Raw genomic sequence first — 10408 nt, 5'->3', positions numbered from 1 at the left:
ATATTTTAAGTGTTTTCAATTTATGAATTATTTTTGAAACATAAGCATTTTACTTTGACGCCACATTCAGGTATTTGCAGATGTTATGGTGGCTTGAGCTTCACATCCAGTGACGATGGCTTTTTCTGGCAATGCTGTGCACCAGCTTTTAACAAACAACAGCAAAGATGATTTTCTCTCAGCATCAGAATTGTTGCTTCGACTTGCAAACAACGTTCTAGAAAACCCAAACGATGTGAAATATAGACGGATACGTGTTGGAAATCCCCTTGTTCAGTCTAAGCTCTTGCCCGTGGTGGGAGGCATGGAATGTCTCTTTGATATGGGCTTTGTGGAGGTAATAATTAGCTTGGTTCTTCCAGTTGTTGCTATAGTTATTATGAACTCAGTACAAAGAAATATTACACAAGAGGCATACAATAATAAGACAAATGTAGAAGATTATACACCGCTCCTAGTGCTAAGTCAGTAAAAAAAAAAAAAAATTCTCTTGCTTTCTATTTAGTAAATAACAGCTGTGAATCTATAGTTTTACTGCTGGCGGAGGTGAAAAGTTGGCAAAAATCTATATCATCCATGTGGTTATTAAGAAACTACTCAACTGGTTAAATGATCAGGTATGCAGATCTCATGGCATAAGAATCTGTGACTCATGTCAACCTGCAATCATATCAGATCTGGTATGGCAAGCTATTAAAAATTGTTTCTATATTTTATTCATTAGGATGGTGAATACCTAACGCTGCCTGCAAACAACAACCTAAGGGCTGTGCAGCAGATAAGGGATGAGATTTCAGTCCTTTGTCAAAGGGTTCGAAGGGCAGAGGATGACAGCTCATCAAATGGTAAAGGCAGATGATAAATCTTCCTTTTTTTCCAAATTAAGCCATGTTTTGTCTTGTTAAGAAGAAGTGTTTGGCATTCTATAGTATTATTAGATGACAAGTCATCTCTAACATATCCCAGGTTATATGTTGTTTCTAGCAATGGCCCAGATCACATATAATCTCTAGAATATCCCAGATTACATATTGTCTCCAGCATCAGCCCAGATACATGTCATCTCTAGCATTGAGGGTTAGACTGGATCAGTACCTCAAGGATTAAATTGGATCATCCATAGAGCATGCAGACCTTCATTCCTTAACCTGTGCAATTAAATACACTATCCTCCTTAATCATGGGTAATATTGGCTTGTTTTCAAGCACTTTATTTGCTAATTAGTGTAAAGCATTAGAAATGCCATGTTTTAAAATTTAATAACATTTGTCTAGGACCTTCCAGGCAACGACAAGAGGAACCTTTCATGCCAAGCTTAGCACAAAATTTTGAAGATTCACAGCAGAGAACAATGGCTGCAGCAGCTTCATCTCTTTCAGCTATGTCCTCCACTTTATCTTCTTCAGCTACTCCCACAGCCCAAGCTTCCCTTGTTGCAGCAGGTGCTCCAGTACAAGAACAGCGAATACAGACAATAGATGATCTCAAGGTAGAAAGTAGAGTGACCTTAATCACCTTTGGAGGTAGAATTCTTATTATATTGTTAGTAAGATATTTCACAACAAGAAAAGCAGCATGAAAATTTGAGCTTAAAAACAAACTTTTAAAGGAATATCATTAAAGTACAGCTACTTGTTGTATTAAAAGTATTCAGCTTCAAATCTTGATTTTAAAAGAAGATGTAAGGGAAATTGATTTATACCCTTTTGCAGCTCAGGTCTATGCAAGACTGATAACACTTAGTTCAAGTTACTAATGTTTCAATGTAATGTAACGCAAGATATAAGACTGATATTTCAGTGTAACTTAAAGGCCAGACTTTTTTTAATCCAGCAGGAAGGAACAGGTTTGACCCAAGTGAGGTAAGGTGACTTCTTCATCTGGCCAGACAAGTAGGCAGTGCTGACTACCCCTAGGTATTGCTGCATTTGTCTTTCTCACCCTACCAGTACTTGTGTTGGGGGTTGAAAACAGAAATGAGGGAAAAGAAAGCTGAGGAGAAGCAGCTTGCAGCATACTGTCATGGTGAAGATACACTATCTTCTCCATTGTGGAATAAAAAAGGGGGGGAGAGAGAGGGAGAAACAAAAAGGAGAGAAGGATGAACAGCTGAAATGCCACAAACCAAAAGGCAACCAAATTTTAAACTTACTTTATTGCTTTTGTTTCCCTTTTTTTTTTCAGTTCTTATTTAAAGCGGGGATGATAATATTTAACATTTTCTATTCGTCCCCACTGGTGACCAGCATACAGTGCTTCATCTTGGTTTGAGTATAATGTTCGCACGTTAAAATTTTAGAATGAATTGATAACAATAATAATAAAGTTGATTTGTATGGCACTTTTCCCCACCATTAAAGGCAGGCTCAAAGCACTTTACTAAAAAGAAAAACACAAGAATATTGTAAATGAATGCTGGTCTCAAAAACAGTAAGTTTTGGTGTTCTTATTTACACTCCCATCCTGCTAGCACTGGACTTTGAAGCTGATCTTTGCAAAGGAAGGATTGGCATAAGCAGTGTCTTGAATTTTAAGTGTAGGTCAGTAGAAAAAAAAAATTCATTGGACTACCGAATTTGAAGTTTTAGTGCAACACAGTTAAGAAGAGAGCACAGTCCTGGTACTGAAGAAACGAAGTTTTGCACGTTTCGGAGCAGTTCAGTGACATGCCGCGCGATGAAGTCAGAGAGAGAGAGAGATGAATGAAAGTAACACAATTACATTTACACACAGACTTCACAGACAGTGATACAGATTATGCGCAACAGCTTTGTTGATACAACACACATGAGGAGGGATAGATCCCAAATCTAATCTACTTCGGCTAGAACATGTAGCCCGCGCCCAGTCAAACGTAAAGGTCCGTGGTTTGTGAAAATGGAAAACGGCATGGTCCACAATGCCAGAATAGTTAAAAGTGTCAGGGAAGGAGGCGCAAGATCCTGTACAGTCAAAATTCCAAAGCAAGGTGGCAAAACGAACAGGAGACAGAAGCCATTAGTGGAAGATATCTATTGTAAGAAATGACGCAGCACAAGCACTGAAAAACAATCTGTAACAGAGGTGAACATCCCAACAAATATCACAGATGAGAAGGAGAAACCAAAACTCCACATAGATCCATAGATGAGACAAAATCACAGAGAGCTTATGAGCCTAGTCCAGGGATGGCGAACCTTTTTCAGTCCGAGTGCCAGTTATTTCAATTTCAAAGCAATAAAAATTGCTGCGTGCCAAGTCGGTCTACTTAATGACGCCGCTATAAAAACAAAGTGCTACAGCCAGTAACCAGTAAGTTTGCTGCGCAGAAAAAATAAAGCTGCTTAGTATAAAATTATAAATTATAAAATAATACTTATTTATTCAACGTTATTATCCTGACCTACAGATTTTGAAGTCTTGGGGCAGGCTATTATGATAATTTGAAATTTTTAAAAAATCCATCAGCGTTGTCGTGTGCCGCACAAAATCGTTTCGCGTGCCACCTTGGGCACGCGTGCCATAGGTTCGCCATCCTGGCCTAGTCCCCTCCAGCCAGTTAGGTGAAGGGACATCACTCTTAGTAATGCTTTAGTTTAGACACTAGGTACTTGTAAGTTGTGCTATTTGAATACAGATAAAAACACACGAAATACTAACAAAAACAAGGGTGCTCAGCGGCAGCTCTAACTTTGTGACCATATATGTAGTCATGGGCTACAAGCTGTTTCTCCACAGCCTTCACCTTACCCTGTTCTCAATGTCTGCTGCAAGTACTGGTGAGACGACAAAGATGCAAGCAGCAATGCCTAGGGTTAGTTGGCACTGCATGTGACTGCCACCCCACATATATTTGGGGCCAAATAAAGCAATTAGTGAAGACTAACTGCCTGTCATCTCCACCCCACATATTTTTGTGGCCAGATAAAGCAAATAGTAAAGACTGACCTCATGTAGTTGTCAGCACTGTGAGTTCTACCTCCCCCCACCTGCATCAAACCAGTTCTTTCCTGTCCTTAGGTAAAGTTCAGCATTTAAGATACAAGACTGTTATTTTAATGTAACTTAATGCAAGATACAAGCCAAGGTCTTTTTAATAAAATTGAGGAAGCCACCTCAAATATAATCATGTTCATATTCCTATATATTTGACCAAACATCTGTGTTCCATTGTAAACCCCCCTGGAGTGCATAAAATGGTCACCGCTCAATTTGAGCAAGTTGATTTGATCATGCATGAGCCTATTTGACCATGACCTTTAGTCAATTTGTTCACAACCCAAGGTTGATTCGACCACAGCCCTCAGTTTCACCGCTGGCCTCAGCTGATTTGACCACCAAGTACAGAAGTTACTATGCGGTGTAATGAGACATTCATTGCCTGTATGTAAATAAAACTTTTTTTTTTCTATAGTCATGTGATATACCTAGGTTGTCTGCCATTATCAAATAGATGCTGTTCAAAGTAATGTAGCGCACTGCCTTTTGTGTATGTCCATCCTCCTAACCTGTATGCTCCAGCTCTAATGTGATGTCTTTTCAATGGAAGCACACACTTCTCCTAGCTTGTTACGTGAACTCAACTTCAAAACGTGTTTTAGCACTGATGCTTTTATGTTAGATTCAGGCATAAGGAAAACTTATCTTTTAAATAAAAGTGTAAAGCATTAGAAGAAGATGTTAGAAAAGGCTGATTTATGTTGACTTGGATCCACACTTTTTCTCTCACCCACACACACATAATGATAATAATAATACACTTATTTCAAGGCTGAATTGTTGCATAGATGATTTGGTTGACTCGACTAAGGGCTGTAACAAATCGACTACAGGTCGAAGTCAAATCGACTTATGTCATGGTTAAATTGACAGATGGTCGAACTGGCAAATGGTCGAATCGACTGGTCCCCTGTAAAGCATTTTCTATAGAAAATACTGGTAAACACTGTTGGGGGGAAAAAAAAACCAGTTTTTGTCATGTAGCCCTCACCATGATGTAGCCTTAGCTTCTGGCAGTGTGTAAAACACTACAAACAATCATTGAGCTGTAGTCCTTGCCGTGATATAACCTTAGTTGTTTGCATGGTGTAAAACACTATAAACAAATATTGAGGTGCTGCAGCCATGTGTTTTTGTCTTTCAGAGTTTGCTGTGATCAAATGTAATTTTTTGTGTGGCACTGTTAGCATCAGTTTCAGTTAGATTTGCTGTTAATGTTTCTTTGCTTTCACTAAATACTGAAGTGCTTTATATATCTGATTTGACAGAGGAGTGAATCTGCCTTCTTTGCAAGATTGCAGTCTGGCATGTCTCAGGTTCTTCTTTACGAAGACCCTTTGCTTCAGGACAAGGCAAGAGCTCTTGTCCCTACAGCCAGACTTATGCAGGAGGCTGAAGTTCGTCTGCAAGAATGTAGATCTGAAGACCCATCCAGTTCATTGGATGTAAAGGATTGCTTGGTGTTGGAGTTGCTTAACTGGTTCAAAAAATCATTCTTTATATGGGTTGATTGCTTGCCTTGTGAGAAGTGTGGTGGTAGCACCCATCATGCAGGAAGTTCTGTTCCTACTGAAGAGGAAGCTTTGTGGGGAGGGTCTCGCGTGGAAAAGCATCAGTGCGACACTTGCAATGCCTTTACACGTTTTCCACGTTATAATCATCCTGCAAAACTCCTTGAGACAAGAAGAGGACGGTGTGGGGAATGGGCCAACTGTTTCACACTATGTTGTCGAGCTTTGAGGTTGGAAGCCCGTTATGTGTTGGATTGGACAGATCATGTTTGGACAGAGGTGTATTCTCAGTCGCAGAGGCGTTGGGTGCACTGTGACCCATGTGAAAATGTCTGCGACAAACCGCTTCTTTATGAAGAGGGCTGGGGCAAGAAGCTAACTTATGTAATAGGTTTTTCTAAAGATGACATACAAGATGTGACATGGAGGTACTCAGCAAAACACCAAGAGGTACTCGCTCGTAGAAATAGTTGTCGTGAATCCTGGCTTATCAACACCATCCATCAGCTTTTCAACAAAATGCTGCAGACAATGTCAGAATCCAGGAAACAGGAGATGTTGCACAGGCTGGTTGTAGAACTTGTTGAGTTCATGACGCCAAAAGCTGCAGCTAATCAGAGTTTGCAAGGTCGCACTACTGGCTCTCTTGCCTGGAGGCTGGCTCGTGGGGAGCTGGGCACACCTGAGCCAGCAAAGAAGTTTCAATACGTGTTTCGACTGTTGGAAGATGAAAAACACAGTGAAAGGGTGTACATTAAGTACAGCTGTGCTAAAGATATTTACATAAGGGAGTCGCAGTCTGGCTCCACTAAGCACTGGTATTCTTGTACCTACAACACCAGATTTATTTTTCGTAAAGAGGAGAGTGACTGGAAGATGGTTTATCTGGCACGAGAAGATAATTCATCGTCAGCTGAAATATCTTGGAAATTTGATCTTTCAGGTGAACATCAACATTCACATATTGATCAGTATTTTTACATATACAATCTAACATCAGCTTTAGACCTTAGTCTTAGGACAGTCATTCTTTGATGTTTACATTATCCTCTAATGCAGTGATGCCCAACCTTTTTCGGCCTGCGGGCCATATCCATTTCGAACAGCCGTGTCGCGGGCCACTTCACCGCAAAATTAAAAAAAAAAAAAAATAGAGCAGATACCATTTTTTATTAGAAAAAAGTTGTACTTACCATTAATTATGTAGTAATTAGTGGGATATTTGAAGTTGTTTTCCCGAAACCAACTTCTGAATGTCCGGCCTCATCGTAGAGACACCAAGTCGGAGCACTGAATCGAAAATGTTCATCCATCGAAAAAAAGATTGGGAAATGCCCCTACGTGGGGATTAATACTTCTTCCCTTTTTTCTTTTTTCGGGTTTTTTTTTTATATTACTAACATGCGGATTTCCTGCACTGTGGGCAGAAGTTTCGCGGGCGGATGGCACCGCATCACGGGCCGGATATGGCCCGCGGGCTGTAGGTTGGGCATCCCTGCTCTAATGCAATTCCATCATGTTAACATGCGGTTTGTCTATAAATAGGCATTAAATTATCACATATAACTTGAAATTGAGTGCTGTTAATAATTTTATGACTTCAGGAGAAGATCTGTGCATCAGCCGGTTGGAGTTGAGAGCCCCAAGTGCAACATATGAGAATGGTGTCGTGTCTTGGCGGCTATGTGCTGATGGGCAGTGCTTCACAGTCCCTGGTAAGTTGTAGCTTGCATTCCTTTGATACACTGGTACAGTGCTTGTCTCACTTTTACTAGCTGTAGAAAAAATATTTCTTTGTACAGTCATTGTCACAGGCATCGTGTGATTGGTTGCTTTGTTATATGGACAGGGCATGGAAGATATTCCACCAGCATCACTTTGTCTTTAGCATGTCTCATTTTTCTGCACTCCAACATGTACTAGTCACATTTTCTGTTTGAAAAGATATAGATGAAAAGATATACTATTATTAAATATTATCATTAAAAGTATTAAAAAAGTATAGATTACCAGACTTCTCAACAAACATTTAATGGCATTAAAATGTAGTTTGCTTAAATTTTTGCGAAACCTACTTGCTTTATTGTTATCATTCAGAGTGTTCATCATTAAAGTTTTGATTGAAATTATTTGTTGGTAAATAGTTATCACAAAATTCAATTTTGTGTGTGTGTGCAGGGCCACAGTTAAACAACTTTCAGAGTTTTGATCTTCACCGCAGCCAAACCTTGGTTCTAACTGCAGTTTTGACTGGAGGACGGGGAGATGTTGCTTGGCAACATACTCAGCTCTTTCGCCAGGGTGTTGATGATGCAGAATTTCCCTTTCAGATTGTTCTGCATTTGAGTTAAGAATCTAAGATTTTACCTTTATCCTGTTTTTGAGCAGTGTTCCCAAGTTGACTGCACAATTTGCAACATGTTCTGAGATATGGTGTAAACGACATCAATTTGTACTCTGCATACATAAAGACAAGCTATAAGTTAGCAGGCAATGCCATTAGATGAATTTGTCTCTTCAAAGCCACAACCACACATCATGAGGTTCGCCATTTTGAGCAAGAAGTTTATCCAGCCTATAACTCGCCAGTGTGGGACAGTTTGCTTCTACCAGTTTACCCTTCTGATTGAGTGCCTTCCCTTGAAAAGCCTTAGATGGCGATTACCACAATGTATGGGCAAGGGAAAAGAGATTCATGTTTTGAATGTGGCATTTAGACTTGCCTGTTTGGACTATATTGCTGTATATTTTGTTTCATGAATTTGCTTGTGATATTGGGGTGTGACCATGACATAGCATTATGGCATGTTTGCTTGCAGTTTATTGCTTCATATTTTGATGGAATGTTTTGATTTGTTTATGGTTATGATGAGGTCAGTATGTTAGGTTGAACACGGACATGTAGAGGTGGACTTCTGTCTGTCTGCTGAGACCAACGCCTAGCCTCTTGTAAAGTTCTCTGCTGTTGGTCTTGGCAAGCTTAAACAATAAATGGGAATAAACTGGAAGCTTTGTATGCACCAACTTCGCTGTAGTAGTAATCTGGAAAAAAAAAAAATTGTCTGCAAGCAGTCCAGTAATGCAAGTTTGTGGTTGGACTATATTGCTACATATTTTGATGGAATGTTTTTATTTGTTTATGGTTGTGGTGAGGTCAGTATGTTTCCAGTATCTGAGGCCATTATAACAGTAATGTCTTCCAGTCCTCCATCCCCCCACCTTTCCATCCAGTAACCAAAGCCTTGACACAAGGAAGTCGATTCAGTTCTTACTCTGTATGAAACTCGGATAACTACACTACCATCTAATAAATGACGGTCTTTGATCACTTGATGTCCACTGAATGAGATTGTATTATTCTGTTAATAATGCCCTGGCGATTCGTCTTTTTTGTTTTCTTTAACTCAAAACAGGTCACGACTGTGAAAACAAACATTAACAATCAATATGCTTAACCTGTTGTGAGTTAAGGCCCTTGTTACTAGAGATTTCCTATATATTTTCCCATTGTCTGAGGCCCTGATCGTTGAATTGTTTTATTTTCCAGTACTGAGGCCCTGACGAATATTTGTTATTCATTGCCTGAAGTTGATAAGTGGTTATAATAAGTGACTTATAGTAAGAGCATATCCATTAGTTGAGGTTTAGTGACTTTTATTCAAGGATTTTTTGTAGCTTTTGAATAATTATTTTAGGTCCAAGAAACTTGGCTCTTTATGACATGCAGATAATGCATTTAACTTGTGGATGCAAACTTTTTCCCCCAGGGCATTAGTTAAGGTGACCAGACGTCCCGCTTTTGACCTCGTGTCCCGCTGCTGATCGGGCGGGACACCCAATGTCCTGCTTTCTGGCCTTCTGGCAAGTCCATCAAATGTCCCGGTTGTCTTTAAAAATCACTTTTTTCGGCGTTCTTTGACAGTGACAACATCATCGGCACGTGTCCCGCTTTCGCCCCCGAAACGTCTGGTCACCTTACATTAGTTCTTTTTTTGGCTTACACTAAAATGGTTTGCCTGCTTGAACACATTCTTGGCATTTAATGGTCCTTTAATGGATTTTTAAAAATACAAACAAAATTCCAAAAAATAAAAAGATACCACATGCAGAGAAAGCACAACGTGCCTGAGACAAAAGCCAAACCCAGGACAACCAGTCCTAACTGTATTGGTGACAGGCGCTAACTATTTTGCCACCGGCACAAGCATGCTATAGTGAATTTACACAAGTTTATAACATGATACTGATTGGCCAACTTGGAGCAAATAAGTCTTCAGCATTCTCACTTACGCACAGAAATGTCTTAAGGATATCTTTTTTCATGACGCCTCTTGATCACACAGGTCAAAGAACTATATAATAAATAGAAGGGGATAAATTTCTCTTTAAAGTCATTGAATCATTTGTTGTAGATAGTTTGATGACTTTCTTGTCATCTTTCAACTAAAATGTCTGTAAGGTAAATCTAGCATAACAAGGCCCAAATAATATACAAAATCTGTCTTGGTCAGCATTTGTTTTCATTTTCTTTTAAGCAAAAGCGAAAAGAAAAGGCAGGAAAAAAACTAACATTTTGAGGGGCGCAGTTTCAAAAAGTTGATGATTATCGTAACAAAACTGTAAACCTAAAATGTCTAAAACAACCAAGACTTATTTTTCATTCTAATCTCAGCACTTGCTGACCTGAAATTGGGTCACCTGAGGTAAGTACCAGAGGGCGTAAGATTCCTTTCGTGATGCCACAAGACGTACGGTAGTCATTGTTCAGTCCAGGCTGACCCATCACGAACCGGAAATCAAAGCTGACCTGAGGGGTGGCCATGTCCAGTCCAGGGTATGACTGTCACTCAGTTTTCCCCCCACAAATAAGAAGCAAGACAACGGCTACTCTCAGGCTCTAATCAAGAAGTAGCAGAGA

The 10408-nt window shown here is 39.7% G+C and overlaps 1 protein-coding gene across 1 annotated transcript; it reads left to right on the top strand.

Annotated features, from left to right (window-relative positions):
* The first annotated feature begins 60 nt into the window (after window positions 1-60).
* On the top strand, window positions 61-8829 carry LOC112554297 (peptide-N(4)-(N-acetyl-beta-glucosaminyl)asparagine amidase-like). Its single transcript, XM_025222022.1, has 6 exons — window positions 61-337; window positions 725-845; window positions 1276-1490; window positions 5248-6433; window positions 7095-7205; window positions 7669-8829. Exons 1-6 carry the CDS (start codon window positions 116-118, stop codon window positions 7839-7841), a joined length of 2028 nt encoding a protein of 675 aa, XP_025077807.1. The 5' UTR covers window positions 61-115; the 3' UTR covers window positions 7842-8829.
* The last annotated feature ends 1579 nt before the right edge of the window (window positions 8830-10408 follow it).

The sequence above is a fragment of the Pomacea canaliculata genome, linkage group LG13 (assembly GCF_003073045.1).
Source record: "Pomacea canaliculata isolate SZHN2017 linkage group LG13, ASM307304v1, whole genome shotgun sequence".
Lineage (NCBI taxonomy): Eukaryota > Metazoa > Mollusca > Gastropoda > Architaenioglossa > Ampullariidae > Pomacea > Pomacea canaliculata.
Note: the sequence above shows the minus strand (reverse complement) of the source record. Positions and strands in the feature narration are given on the sequence as shown.

What these genes read in the sequence shown, in the direction of transcription:
- LOC112554297 (XM_025222022.1), top strand. Translation starts at nt 116, where the DNA reads ATGGCTTTTTCTGGCAATGCTGTGCACCAGCTTTTAACAAACAACAGC. An exon ending in TTGATATGGGCTTTGTGGAG is followed by an intron (nt 338 to 724) that starts GTAATAATTAGC and finishes TTTATTCATTAG; the next exon opens with GATGGTGAATACCTAACGCT. An exon ending in GGATGACAGCTCATCAAATG is followed by an intron (nt 846 to 1,275) that starts GTAAAGGCAGAT and finishes ACATTTGTCTAG; the next exon opens with GACCTTCCAGGCAACGACAA.